We start from the raw sequence: 14,909 nt of genomic DNA on the forward strand, positions 1-14,909 counted from the left end.
CAATTAAAAGTGAGCGTGCCCTGTGATTACACCCACATTAAATACATGCACGTGACAGATCTGGAAGATATAGAAAAAGATTAATAGTTATTGGCAGGATGGCAGGATTAGAGGTACTATTTTCTCCTATTATAAAATAAATAAATAAATAAAGGGGACAGTACAGATTTCGCATTCAGACCTCGAATTCATTCCGGTATTGCCGCCTCTCGTGACGTGTCTTTTCACAACTCTTGAACAAACTTCCCTGGAACTCAGACTCCTCAGCAGTAAAAAGACAGAGCGAGTTCTTAGGGCCCCTGGGTCTGATGCTGATTCTAGCCACTAACCGTCTCTTCAGGTAGAGTCTGCCGGACTTGCTTGTATCGATCGGTAAGTAACACTCGGGCAGTTGGTAGCATCGTTATGCACAGACAGTTGACGTCCTTAGAGCCCTCCTGGTGGTTAAACAGTGCTCCTACCATTGAAGGTTTGATGAAGCCTTCCCTGAGGCACTATTGCCTTGGCCCGTACACGGCTGTTCTCAGGACAGTGGAGTGCGAACTACCCAGTCCTGCCACGGAGGCTGTTTTTCAAGGAAAGCCGGTTCTGGCGACGTGGGTCGCTTTCGGCCCTTCCTTCTCATGCCCGCTGGTTGACTCTGGTGGGCCCCTTGCTGGCAAGGCTGACGCCATGCTGCCTACAGATGGGCTCTCTGCTCTCCCAGTCTCTCCACGGCTGCTTTTGATGAGTCAAGGGGAGGATTTCTTTCTGCTCCACGTTTGGTTTGTCACTCTTAGCATTTACACATTATAAATGACCCTTCATCGCCACACACAGATTTCATTAGCCTGGCCTTTGATCTCGCATGCAAAGAGGCCATGTGCAAGCTACCCCAGACCTCAAAGGAAAGGGTTTTATGGGGTGCTGACATTTTGACAAGCTCTTTATCTGGTGCCTCAAATTAACTTTCACTGACTCCTATTGGCTATTTCCCGCTCTGTCCCCTGGGTTTAGTTCATTAGCTGTCCAGTTATGTGAACCTACATATGTTTTCGATGATAGAAAAGGGTGTAGGTATGGAAAGTGGAGGTGAGTGGAAATGCCAAGAAGGTGGTAGTTGGGAAAGGCTATGAAACAAGGTAGGTTTGGGTCCTGCTCTGTCAGTTAGTGTCTGCATGACTGCAGGCGAGTCTTGTGGCCCTCAGTTTCCTCGTCTGTGATGCGAGCATTGGGACCCTGCCATGTCTACCTAGTTGGAGCATCAAATGAGATAAGGCACATGGTAGCCCTTTGTGAACCACTAAAAAGTTACATACCCACGTGAGGTTGGTATTGTTGCTGCCAAATAAATGGAAACAGTGGTATGAAATTATAACATGGTTCAGCTGTCCTATTCCCATTTAAAAATATTTCTGGAGGGGTAGCTGTATTTCCCTAAAGGAGGGAGCTCTGGTTATGCCTGTGTTAAATTGTGCAAATGGAATGAAAAGCAGAAGATGCGTTTCCAAGATCATCTTTAGAATCAGAAATAGCACTGGGTTTAGAATCCGAACAGGGGGACACTAAGTCTTTCTCCAGCTGGCCCACGTGGGGTCCTTATTTCTTACTCTTGTCTGTCCTTTCCTCTCTCATTCCTCCCAGCAACATGCTTCTTTCCTCCCTCCTGATCTTCTCTCTGCCCTGTTCCCCATCTCCTTTCCCACCCTTGGTCTGCGGTTCTGACACCTGGACCCTCAGAGTCTTCTTTCAGCCTCCTGGAAGGGATGGGCAACCTCATTACAGCGGCCTGGGCCACGGGAAGGGAAAGTTGATGGGCAAGGGGCGTGTGCTGTAGGTGAGGGCGCCCAGGTTCCCACTCCCAGCTTCTGGATGGGCAGCTTCCTTCGTGCGGCAGGAGCCAACCCTGACAGATGCTGCGGCCTGTGGGTCCCACCTGCTTCCAGCTGCTTGTCATGGGGATTTGCCAGGCACCGAAGAAGGCTCTGGTCCCCAAATCCATCAGCTGGTGAGTGCTGAGCCCCAGACGTCCTGAAGAAGACTACGGGAATCAGAGGAATGTGGAGGAAGGGAGGAAGGAGATCAGGAGGGAGGAAAGAAGGATGTTGCTGGGAGGAATGAGAGAGGAAAGGACACACAAGAGTAAGAAATAGGGAACCCCACGTGGGCCAGCCGGAGAAGGACTTAGTGTCCCCCTGTTCCGATCCCCAGCTCAGGACCTTGTGAATAAATGTCAGAAATGTGAGTGGAATCTAATGAAGTAGGGCAGACCTCCTGGGGACACGAGCATTGAAAATGTGGAGGAGAAACAGAGCCAGGGGACATTATTCCTAGGGGCAGAGACAGACTCGCAGTGCTGTCTGGAAACTGGGATGGGGGTGGGCAGGAGGGGCAGTGATTCTGTGGGCGGTCACCCCACGACCATGGAAGGTGGGGGGCGTGGACAGGGATGGGATGCACCAGGAGCACTTCGGAGGCAGGGTGGAGCCAAGGCTGAAGTGTGTGTGCCAAGAGGGAATGGGATGCGAGAAATTGGGGCGTCAACAGCATTCAGCTCGTTCCAGAGCTTGGTGAGAAGGGCAGGGCTGTAAGAGGGCAGAACGCAAGGATCAAGCAGCATCATTTCCTGTGTTACCTTTTAATGTATTTTTTTTTCCCAACTAGATTTTTAAATATGTTAAGGGCATGGTCTCTGTCTTCTACCTCTTTGTTTTCTCCCAAGCTGGCTGATCATCAGATCACGTAAGAAGTTGTTTGTTTGTTTTATACATACATTTTACTGAATTTTGCCTCAGCCCCTATTCCGGCCAGATTCTGGCTTAGCACTGATGGCTGGGTATGGAACAGTTGCTTACGGCTCAGCTTGGTTTATATGAAGATATTCATCCAGTTTTAAAAGCGACATTATATCAGAGAAAGTTTGGGAACGAGAAATAAGGGGATTACTCAAGTTTCAAGCAGTTAGGAGTATGTGTTAATATCTTTGTGACTGTTAGGCTAATTACAGTTTTCCTCTATTTACTGAAGTATTGAAGTATTTGTTGTAGTTACAAACAAGAAAGGGACAGGCTGCATTTCACTTGTCAACCCCTCACTCCCCGCTCTCTCTTGAGCAGGAGTGGTTAAGAGTCGGGGCTCTGGAGTCACATTCCACCTCTGCCCATCATTAGTTGCACCAGCCCAAGGGCACATTACTGACCACCATCCAGTTCTACCAAGGGCCTGACTGGGCCAAAGCACAGGTGGTACGAATGGTGCACCCCTTCCGTCAGCCAGGCCCTCTGCGGGGTGCGGGGTGAGCAGGGTACTTAATCTCATGGTCCCTCAGCTTCTTCAAGTGAAAACTTGGGCCAGCACTGGCTTCGACCTTGGGGAGCTGGTATAAAGATAAAAGGAGATAATCCATGGACGATGCCCAGTATAGTACCAGACACGTAGAAAGTGTTCAATACATATTCACTATTGCTCCCATGTCCGACGTATATGAATTCTACTTATGTTAAAGTTAGCCACTCTTTCCTTGGCTAGTGTTAACCGAAGGCAGCGGGGCCCCTTGCCAGCATTTAGGAGGGCTGGGAACGTCAAGGCAGCCACGGTGCGTCTGTACGGTGGGTGGACGTGATTGCGGTGCGGTCCCAGGACTTTGGCAGAGGCCAGGGGTTCTTAGCTCGGCGTGTTCAGTTGCGGAGTCCGGTGGCTGGGCCCCTTGCAGGAAGAGGCTGTCCAGTGCTGCAGGACCAGAGGTGGCCAGGTTCTTGCTTGCTAGAGGCACGTGCCATGTTTGGTCTCTCCCACGATTATTGAGCACTTCTCTATGCCAGGCCTCCTGCGTGATGCTTTGGGAGACACAGAAGACAATGTGAATGATAATTGGTCAGATTTGACCAGCAGTTTTTAGTTTACAAACACTATCTTATTGCACATTCATAGACATGCTGTGAGGTATGGTATCATCGCCAGTTTATAGATGAGAAAATGAGGCACAAACATTACAGAGAGTTCCAGCTCTTAGGAAAATGCTTCTTTGTGTTGTGGGAGAAGCAGCATACAGTTGACCCTTGAACAATACAGGTTAGGGCCGCCAACCCTTCCCCCTCCCCCGTCCCCCTAACCCCGCCGTCAAAAATCCACTTACAACTTTTTTTTTTAATTGGGGAATATTGGGGAGCAGTGTGTTTTTCCAGGGCCCATCAGCTCCAAGTCAAGTCGTTGTCCTTCAATCTAATTGTGGAGGGCGCAGCTCAGCTCCAAGTCCAGTTGCTGTTTTCAATCTTTAGTTGCAGGGGGCGCAGCCCACCATCCCATGTGGGAATTGAACCAGCAACCTTGTTGTTAAGAGCTTGCGCTCTAACCAACTGAGCCATCTGGCCACCCTCCCACTTACAAGTTTTGACTCCCTGAAAACTTAACTACTAATAGCCTATTGTTGACCAGAAGCCTTATCGATGACATGGACAGTTGATTAAAACATTTTGTATACTGTATGTTATATACTCTATTCTTACAATAAAATAAGCTAGAAAAAGAAAGTATTAAGAAAATCATACATGAGACAATATGGGTGGACCTAGAGGGTTTTATGCTAAGTGAAGTACGTCAGATTGAAAAAGACATACCATATGATCTCACTTATATGTGGAATCTAAAGAACAAAAATAAATGAACAGACAAAACAGAAACAGACTCAGATGCAGAGAACAAACTGATGGTTGCCAGAGGAGAGGCGGGGTGGGGGAGCAGAGTGAAAAAGGTGAAGGAATCAAGAATTACAAATTGGTAGTTACAAAATAGTCATGGGGATGTAAAGTGCAGCATAGAGAATATACGTAGTCAGTAATGTTGCAACAACTATGTATAGTGCCAGGTGGGTACCACACTAATTTGGGGGATCACTGCATCAATTATGTAAATGGCTAACCACTATGCTGTACACCTGAAACTAATATAAAATTATATCGAATATCAACTGTAACTGAAAAAAAAATTCAATTAAATATAAAAAAATCATATGGAAGAGAAAATACATTTACTGTATTTATTGAAAAAAATCCACAGATAAGTGGGCCTGTGCAGTTCAAACCCGTTATTCAAGGGTCCTCTGTGTTTGTGCCAGGCAAGTAGTTAGCCCTGTCAGCATGTGCTTTGGAGGCACCTGAATACTTCACAAAGGGGTTTATGTGGGGTAGCTTTCCTTATAGAGAATATAACTTTATCTTCCTGCTGGTGTTTATGGAGTACGTCCCTGTAGCAGGCACTCTTCTAAGTAGTTCCCGTGTTAACTCGTTTACGCCTCACTGGAACCCCATGGGCAAGGTCCTAGTATTAGCCCCATTTTACAGATGAGCAATCTGAAGTCCAAAGCCACATGCATGATGAGTAAATGGCAGAACTGTCCATATCCTCAGGCGTCGGACCCCAGTGTATCCTCCACCACCTCTCCCATGGGCACCCCGTATATTCCCTGGGACAGGTGCTTTCTCTTCCCTTTCTGCCTTTTTCCAGAACAAAACCATCTTATCCTAACTGGCAGGCTGGGCTCCCAGAGGCTCTTATCTCTCCACCAGCAAAAGCCCTTCCCTATTGAATAGGTCACCCGGCTTTTTGCTGAGTAGATGCCAGCTCCCGAGCGCCGTAGATAAGCCCGCGTTTGTGTTGTCATCTCCCTGATGGATTGCTTTTAATTCAAGCCCATTAACTTATCCAAGATGAAAAGGAGAGAGGCCACCCACTGCACACACCGTTGAATGCAGAACTAGAGAATGAAGCAGCGATGATCCTGGAATGGGAGGCAGGAGATGGACAACCGTGATGCAGTGAATACCCCAGGGAGCGAGGGCTGTGTGTGGACTGACGAACAGGAACTTCTAGACCTGCCCCTGCATGAGACCACATGTGAGGCTTCGGAGAGAGAGGCGGTGATGGCGGAGCGAGGGGAAGGGCTGCCGCCTGCTTCCTCCGTCCCCACATGCTTACCTCCCAGCAGACGTTCAGGTGGTGGTTCCTGCTTAGCCGCTTCAGTTCCAGAACAGGCTCTGTGATGAGGCGTTTTCTGGCATCTCTAAGTGTGTTAAATACAAAGGGCCCCTGGAGAGCCTATCAGACGTACCAACGCTGGCCTTTGAAAAACTTGGGGTCTTGGATTCTGTCAATATGGACTTCCTGGTTGTGATGTGCTCAAGTCACATGTTATTACCCCTGAGGGACCGGGGTGGTGGGTCGTAGGATCTCTCTGTATCATTTCTTACGCCTGCAAGGGGAATCTACAATCACCTCGAAATAAAAAGTTTTTCAAAAGGAGCGCCTTTTCAATACTGCAAACCCCAAAGGAGCCCTATCATTGTATTTTCAAGGAGTAGCCCGCCTACTCTGTGTCTAACACTTTGCCAGTGTCCAATAAACATAAAAATAGGATACCAAAAACCACTGAAAGCAATAAAAAGGAATGAAGTGCTGATCCACGCCACAACATGGATGAACCTTGGAAATGTTACGCTCAGTGAAAGAAGCCAGACACAAAAGACCACATACTGTGTGACTCCATTTATATGAAATGTGCAGAACAGGCAAATCTATGTAGAAAGAAAGCATCTTAATGATTGCTTAGGTTTGGGAGTAGCTGGGCCAGGGGGGCCCAGGGAGGGACGGCTCGTGGGTCAGGGGTTTCTTTTTTGGGTGATGTTTTACAAATAGGTTGCGGTGATGGTTGCACAACTCTGTGACTAGACTAAAAACCATTGAATTGTACCGTTTAAATGGGTGGATTGTATAGTTTGTGAATCGTATTTCAATAAAGTTGTTAAAGATTTAGGATCCTTTGATAGTTTTAAGAGAAGTCGTAATAGTCCTTTGGAACTAGCTGGTGTCTTCTAGATGAAAGCACTTCTGGACACTGGTTATAACTCCAAAGTCAGGCCACTGTCCTCAGGCGTGTTCCTGGCTCCCTCCCTTGTGAACAGATTCACTGGACTGCCACTGAAACCACAGTGGCGTTTCTGCCTGCTCATCCTGAGGGGCTGAAAACTCAGTTTGTGGCCGCCGTTTTGCCAGGAGCTTTCCCACACGCTTTCTTAAACTCCTTGCAGCCCTGCACTGTAGGTCATGTCATGCCCCTGGTTTATATATGAAGAAATAGAGGTCCTGAAGACTACGTACAGCAACAGTGCTGCAGCAAGAACCAGAATTAGAACTTGGGACCCGGTGACCCCCAAGTCCATCTTCTTTTCACTGCACGGTGAAAGGCTGGGTTGGCAAGCTTTCCCTCCTGTCTTACACAAATGGAGAGAAGTCAGCTGCAAGGCAAAAGCCAAGCTTTTGCAGGGACAGATAGCTTAGGACAGTCACCCGAGAAAAGGCCTGTGAGTTCCAGGCAAGACGTTTTCAGGCTTGTGTCCTCAGTGGGGAATCTCAGCTTCCTCCGGAAGTGAGTATGACATTCTGCCCTGTTCCCTGGAACAGCTCTTCCCCGGAGACCTTCCATGAAAAGAGAACTGTGGGAAAACATGTGGAGGCTTTTCGTGGACACGTTCTTGAGTGTTGTGAGCTCTTGGAGGAAATGTGTATTTCCCTGAAGACGTCAGCTTTGTTTGTGTCCTGAGTTTTGAAGAGTTCATAACTCTAGGAGTTGTCTGGATATGGAGGGAAGCCACAGTATTACAGTCAGGAAACCTGATATTTTTTGTAAGTAAGACTGTCCCTCCTGGTACAATGCACATGAGTGAATGGAGGTGGCAGGAGAAGTAAAGGGGAAGATTTGCACTTAATCAGTGATGTTCAAGTGGTCCAAAGGCAGACTCGTTAGCTCCCAGGGAGCTTATTAAAAAAGCAAAAAAAAAAAAAAAGCAAATTCTCAAGTCCCAGCCCAGACCTGCAGAATCTGAAATCCCCGGGGGTGATGGCCAAGGTACCTGTGTTTTAATAAGGTCTCAAGATAACTGTTATACACCCTGAGGTTTGAGGAGCGTAGCACCAGATGTTTTTACACACTCATGGGATTGAGCAGGAAAATCTGGTTGTGTTCCCAGGAGAACACCTCCTTCCTGACCCCATGTTGCTGGGTGGAATGTGAGCCGGAAGGAAGTCACTCATTTATTGAATGACCATAAATGTTGAGAACATTTATTGAGCTCTTGCTGTATCTAGGTACTCACTCCCTGCCTTGAGGGAGTTTACGTCCTAGTGAGGGGTCAGAGCGTAAACTAGGGAAACTGACACAGAAATGACTGCAAGTGGGGTTGTGACCCTGGAATGGTGACAATTAGTCTGATGAGAAGGAGGAAGAGGAGATGCCTGAGTAAAGAATAAGGGGAATGGATTTCCAGAGAGGGAAGTGTTTGTGCAAAGGCATGAATGTGGGGAGGACTTGGGCAGGTCAAAGGGTGAAAAACCGCAGGGGTGGCCTGATGGTGGTGAGCAGGGACAGGGGACAGTACGAAGAAGAGATGGGCCAAGACTGGATCTGCAGGAGGACCAGGGGAGGAGTTTGAATTTTATTCTAGAATGATGGACAACTATTGAAGGATTTAATCAGAGAAGGACAGGATCTGATGAAAGGTTTAAGGTCCTTCTGACTGCTTAGAAGAGTGGTTTGGAGGAAGGCAAGTGATGAAGCCAGGGCAGAGGGACGTGACTAGGGAGAGTCTGTCCAAAGTGTGATTACTGCAAACTCTTCCCTTCCCTTCCCTTCCCTTCCCTTCCCTTCCCTTCCCTTCCCTTCCCTTTCTTTTCCTTTCCTTTTTTCTCTTCTTTTCTTTCTTGTGGAAGTGGAGGAAAGGGGACACAATTTAAGAAGAGATAGTGGAATTGTTTTGTCAGGGTTTCTGTGCAGGCATTTTACAGATGGAACACACTTACACCAGAAGGACACATCCTCATTGCTTTCATTAGACAACATTGTATTACCAGTACCGGCTATGTATGTATGTACCCATTTAATTGCATATTACTACTTATAAAAAGTAAATTTTGTCAAAAGAAAAGTCAGCCTAGATGTCCGTATTTTTGAGACACACGGAGCCAAGCTCAGTTAATTACAATTTAGCAGCATCTGCAAGATTTGATCCATTTCAGAAATCTGAGCTCACTAGCATTGCTTGGGCTGGCATTTTCTTAGCTAAGAACTGCTTACTTGGGTGTAGTAAAATCTAATATTTTATTTAGGAGAATGATTCATTGCTTAAGGCGTCAAGAGTCCTGTGTTTTATCTTCTTTGTTGCCCAAGTTTGATTTAACCTTGGACAGGTCATTTCAGTTTGGTCACTGGGTGAGAGCGCTCCAAGACCTAGGAGAGACAGCATGTGCAAAGGCCCTGTGGCAGAAGGGAGCAGGCTGATATTGTAGGAAGTGAAATGCAGCTGTGTGTGGTTGGAGAGCAGAGTATGAGGGGGGAGATGGACCAGGCTGATGCTGTAGAGTTAGTCACAGGCCAAATTGGGCAGGATCATGTAGACCTTATTTGGGACTTTAATCTTTATCTGAAAAGCAAGGGGAAGCCATTGGCGGATTTAAATAGGGGAGTGACTTAAAGTTGATATGCTATCTCATTTAATCCTCATGACAAGCGTATTGTGGTAGGTAATGTCCCTATTTTAAACCAGCACAGAAACTCAGGGTAGTGGAGATTAAGTAGCTTACCTAAGAGCACTTAGCCAGGAAACAAACTCAGCTCGGCCTGACTCGAGTCCTCTGTCTCCATATCAGCTGAGCTCAATAATATAACAATAACCACAGTTTTGAAACACTTTGAACTCTTAAGATGAGAGCTCTCCCTTAAATTACAAAGTGGTATTATGCTGCAGAAATACGAGTGGTGATGAGAGAGTGGATATGCCAGGGACCTTTTAAAAGGCGCAGTCTACCTGGCTTGGGTCCAGTATCTTCAAGTTCCTTGCCTTCTTGTCTGGTGGGGGGGCGTCTCACAAGTAGCTATCAACACAAAGAAGGATTTGGCGGGCTCTGGCTGGCCATTTGACACCGCCATTGTCCATAATGACTCATTGTCCGAGAAATGTGCCCGAGGTGTGTGCTTTCAGGGCCTTTGAGCTGGGAAATCAGATCTGGGCAGTTCATGCGTGGTTTCACTGGAGTAACCATGCCATGCCAAGTTTCTGCTTTTTCTCTATTGGGTAGTCAGCTGGTTTAAGTGGATTCTTAGAAGCTGGTTGTAGAGATCACCATCTCGACTTTGAACCCAAGAAGCCTTGTTCAGGGTTGAAATGGGAAAACAGCTGCTGGCCTGTGGCCCTTGAGGTTTCTGTTGATGACGACAAATGTCTGTTCTTTTCTAGTTGACCATGTCGTACCAGAGCCTGGGACGAGCCTGCTGGCCGCCTTTGACCAGTGGAGGGAATGGGCCGACAGCAAGTCCTGCTGTGACTACTCTCTGCACGTGGACATTACCGAGTGGCACAAGGGCATCCAAGAGGAGATGGAGGCCCTGGTGAAGGACCACGGTAGGTTGTGCTGACCCAGTACCCCCAGTCTGTGAGCTGGCACAGCCCTGTGAAGACAAGCTCTGTGAATGGTGCTTATAGATCCCTTTCGGTCCTCACTGCCTGGCCTGCAAGGAGAGAGGTCTTGGGCTGCAGCTCATGCTGACTGGAGGTGGCCAAACCCAATGCAGCAACGGGAGTTTTCGTTGATACAAGAACCCGAGCCTTACCCCAGGGACCTGTTCTCATGTAACCACTGTTCAGAGCTTACTGGTTTGAGGGGACTGTGCACCCTCCCCAGGTTGGGGAGTTGCGGCTACGAGAGTGATTTGCCCTCAAAGGATAACAATGCATATCCCAGTGAGGATTGTGGGCAGTTGTAGGCGAGTGCCTAGGACCTGGTGTAGAGGGCTTGGGCAGCTTCTTCCTGCAAACCTGGAAGAACCAGGACAGATTTAAGGGTGAGGAGGCCCCTAGGACAACCTGAGGGTTCTCTTTTGGTCTGCAGAACTATTTTGGGGAGCAGGATTCCAGGGATTGGGTTCTGAAAGATTGCCAGGGAGGCTGGAGAAATCTTGACTATCCCAAGGTGCCTCAGGGACCTTTTTGTCCACAGGAACCTTGGGGGTTAAGGTGGTTTTGCCAGGTCACATCATCTTCTGGGGTCCCCTTGAGCTTGGCTGTGGACTTGACTCCTGGGTCACAAGTTGACCTCACTGGATCTTAACTGTCAGGGAAGCACCTATTGTTTTAGGGTTTGGAGACTTCTAAACTCAAAAGTTCCAGGAGCTGCGAGGGAATGGCTGGAGAGAAATTGCTAGGCAGAGATATGGTAGGAAAAGCCCAGAATGAAAATCTAGAGTTTTGCTCTTTCACAAACTAGCTGTGTGAGCTTGGACAAAATCACTTAAATTTTATGCGTATCAATTAAAAAAAAAAAAAACTCTCACAGGAGGGTATTGGACAAGATACTCTAAGATTGTTCCTAGCATGAAGGTCCCACATGAAAGAAAATAGCTAACCCTTGATCTTTGTCACTTTTGAGAATACCAAGATTTAACTTTCAACTTTTGATACTTACAATGAACCTACTCTAAAGCAGCCAAGAGGGTTACCAAAGCAACTCTTGCCTGGCAGGAGAGAGGGCCATGGCGTCCTGAGGCTTGAATTTAGGCAGCTTCCAGCACCCCCAGTGGCTTGAATTAATAAGCTCTAGGGCTAGGAGATTGTCAGTACAATTGTTTACCATCGTGATGGATGTTGGGCAGGGATGTTTGGTCTGGTGCCTAGGGAGGCCAGAACTCTAAAATGCCAGGATGTGGATTACGACATCTGCTTGTCCTATTCATAGACTTTTTTCTTATTTAAAAATGTTTCTTAAAAATTGGCATGTAGGGCAGTCTGTTTATTGAAGAAAACACACTTATTGTAGATCTTTTTTGATAGGATCTTCTAATTCATTTTCTTGTTAAAAGTCACAACAAGTTGGGGGAAACTTTTGTGTTTAATATTTTAATGTTTAATTGTGGTAAAATGCAACATAACATTAAATTTACCACTTTAACCATTGCTAAGTGTACACTGCAGTGGCGTTAAGTACATTCACATTGTTGTGCAACCGTCACAACCATCCATCTCCAGAACCTTTCATCTTTTCAAACTGAAACTCTATCCCCATTAAACAACTCCCCATTCCCTCCTTCCCCCAGCTCCTGGCAACCCTCATCCTAATTTCTGTCTCTATGAATTTGACATAAAGGTGGAATCCTACAGTATTTGTCTTTTTGTGACTGGCTTACTTCACTTAGCATGAAGTCCTTCGGGCTGATTCATCTTGTAGCATGTGTCAGAATTTCCTTCCTGCTTAAGGCTGAATGATGTTCCATTGCAGGCATATGCCACGTTTTGTTTAGTCATTCAGCTGTCAGGGGACACTTGGGTTGCTTCCACTCTTTGGCTATTTTGAATAATGCTGCTGTGTATTTGTGTGGGTGTACAAATACAAGCAACTTTTAGTTTTGATACAGTTTTAAACTTACAGAAAAAGGATAAGAATACTAAAAAGAACTTTTGCATCTTATTCCCAGATTTACTAGTTGTGTCTGTTTTGCCTATTTGCTTTATCATTCTGTATCTGTTTGTCTCTCTCTTCTCCTTCTCTCATCTCTCTCACACATATGCATGGTATTATAGCTTTCTTATTTCCTTCCAGATTCTTTGGTTTACCAAAGTCACATCTCCACCTGTCTATTTTGTCTGTCCTCCAGGGGTAAATTCTTTCCTCGTGTACATGGCTTTCAAAGATCGCTTCCAGCTAACGGATTCCCAGGTAAGAAAAGTTACTTTTCCTGAACAAGGTGACTGGCATTTGGTATATTCGGGCCATGGCTCTTGTCTTGAAAGCTGCCTCCAGTGTATGTACATCCCTTAGCTTCGTGGAAATGACTGGTGGATGAAGTCCCTGATGTCACTGTCCCTTTAGGGAGGCCATGACCCCAGTGCCCTGGCCCCGCAGGACCAGTGTTCCCCCAGGCTCTGGAATCAGCCTAAGACTGTGGCCAAGAGGTGTACTCAGACCCAGTGTCATCCATGAGCTTCTCCGAGCTTCTCCCTTCTAATCCATCTCCTTGTAGGTTGCCCTGCTTCTGGTAATTACTGAGAGGTCTTGCTGTGCCACATGTGGCCAGAAACATTGCCCTTGGGGCATGGCAAAAAAAGCAGAACTTGATAGAAGTAGCCGAGGTGTGCCGTTTTTGATCCCTGTGGCCGCCAGGGAGAGGGTTGTGCTTGTGAACAGGAAGATGGACGTCCCGGGCTCTGATGCCACCCCCTTCCTCTCTCAGATCTATGAAGTACTGAGTGTGATCCGGGATATCGGTGCCATCGCCCAGGTCCACGCAGAGAACGGCGACATCATTGCAGAGGTATGGTGCCTTCCTCTCCATCCTTTCTGCATGACCCACAGCGGGAGAGGCAGGCTCAAGGAAGGCAAGCCACTTCTGTAGCTCAGCTCCCAGGTGGAAAAGCAGGGGGACCTGGTGTGACTGTCCTCGGGTGCTGTGCTCAGTGTCACTGACAGCGTGAATGTCGGTGGTGCAGACGCTTCTCTGTGTGTCCTGTAGGACACACAGCCTGTTTATTCCCTTTCCACAGAGACATCGTTTCTCTCAGTGCTGTGATGCAGCTGCCTGTGTGTGCTGGGAGGCCGTGGGCTCCCACATGCAGACATGGTAGCATCTCAGGGGAGCAGCTGCGTGTATTTGGGAGGCTGTAATTGATCGGTCGTAGCTCAGGAAGGACTGGGAATAGGGTTGGGAGCCCTTCTCTTCAAGGGTCTTGGGATGAAGGCTGAGTCGTCAGCAGTGCCATTTTTACATCTTGCCTGAGTAACTTGAACCCAGTGCTCGAGCAGTCAGAGCCACCTGAGGTCAGCACACACACACGTACGGCTCTCCCTGACTGCCTGGCTTTCTTTCAACATTGCAGGAACAGCAGAGGATCCTGGACCTGGGCATCACGGGCCCCGAGGGACATGTGCTGAGCCGGCCTGAGGAGGTGAACATCTGCTGAATGGAATATGTGTCCTTTGTGTCCCTTGGGCTGTCAGAACTGCTTAGAATCAACCTTCCTGCCTGTTGAGAATGGGGCTCTCAGATGCTGATTTTGGTCCCTCTGAGAAGTCACAGGTTATCCACGTGTGTGTCTACTCAGGCAAAATGAAGGGTTAGATTGAGCCGTGGGGTGAAGCAGTGTGGCTTGTTTAGCTTGAAGACTCCTCGTTCAGTCTCTAATTCTCCAGCCCGTTCTTGGGGAGACACAAACAGCTTTTTGTCAGCGTCGTGCAGACTGAGTTTCATGACTCATGACTTGGGGCCTTCAAAATTGCACCAGTCACCGAAACGTAGTCACGGGGATCTAAAAGCTCTTCTAAATGTCTAGAAAGCATAAAGGAATTGTAGGTTTTCCCGTGGTAAGTCTGCACATAATCTGGTTATAACATGATTGGTAGAGTTTGGTAGACAGAATCTTTCAAAATTGGGGAAGGAAAATTAAGACCCAGGGCCTTGCTGGCACAAAGGTTGTTTTCCCTGTCTTAGATCACCATCTAGTGATTTTAAATTAGAAGGGGGTGCTTACAACGTATGTGATGAAGAATCTGTTTTTCTAGATCAGAATTTGTGGCCTTTCAGTAATGCTCAGGAGTTGGCTCCTTAATGAAAGGCTCAAGGTCGGGCTTTTGAGGGTCTGGCAGCTCCAAGCAAAGAGAACGCTGGGGAGTCTCCTGGAAAGGAACAGACTTCCTCTTTACAGGAAAGAAGTGATGGAAAAGGGACAGGTACAGAGAAAGGCCGATAAAACCACCAAGCAACTGGATGTCGGCCTAACATTAGGATTTTTGCTTCTAGAAATAGGTGGAAGGAGATTCTTAACAAGAGGAGTGTGAATTGGGACCAGGGCCCCAAATCGCAGAACTTTAACCCTGGGATGTTTCTGCTGAATCTG

The 14,909-nt window shown here is 47.3% G+C and overlaps 1 protein-coding gene across 3 annotated transcripts in view; it reads left to right on the top strand.

The window, feature by feature from the left end:
• The window catches only part of DPYSL2 (dihydropyrimidinase like 2), a 110,046-nt gene that overhangs the window by 69,715 nt on the left and 25,422 nt on the right, over positions 1-14,909 (top strand). For all 3 annotated transcript variants that reach the window (XM_019714962.3, XM_019714985.3, XM_019714978.3), the window contains exons 4-7: positions 10,263-10,427; positions 12,674-12,735; positions 13,250-13,330; positions 13,893-13,961. In XM_019714962.3, the coding sequence (XP_019570521.1) occupies positions 10,263-10,427; positions 12,674-12,735; positions 13,250-13,330; positions 13,893-13,961 (377 nt within the window). The remainder of the gene's footprint in view (positions 1-10,262; positions 10,428-12,673; positions 12,736-13,249; positions 13,331-13,892; positions 13,962-14,909) is intronic.

This window comes from Rhinolophus sinicus, chromosome 15 (genome assembly GCF_057876585.1).
Source record: "Rhinolophus sinicus isolate RSI-liver-muscle chromosome 15, RSI-T2T, whole genome shotgun sequence".
Taxonomy (NCBI): Eukaryota; Metazoa; Chordata; class Mammalia; order Chiroptera; family Rhinolophidae; genus Rhinolophus; species Rhinolophus sinicus.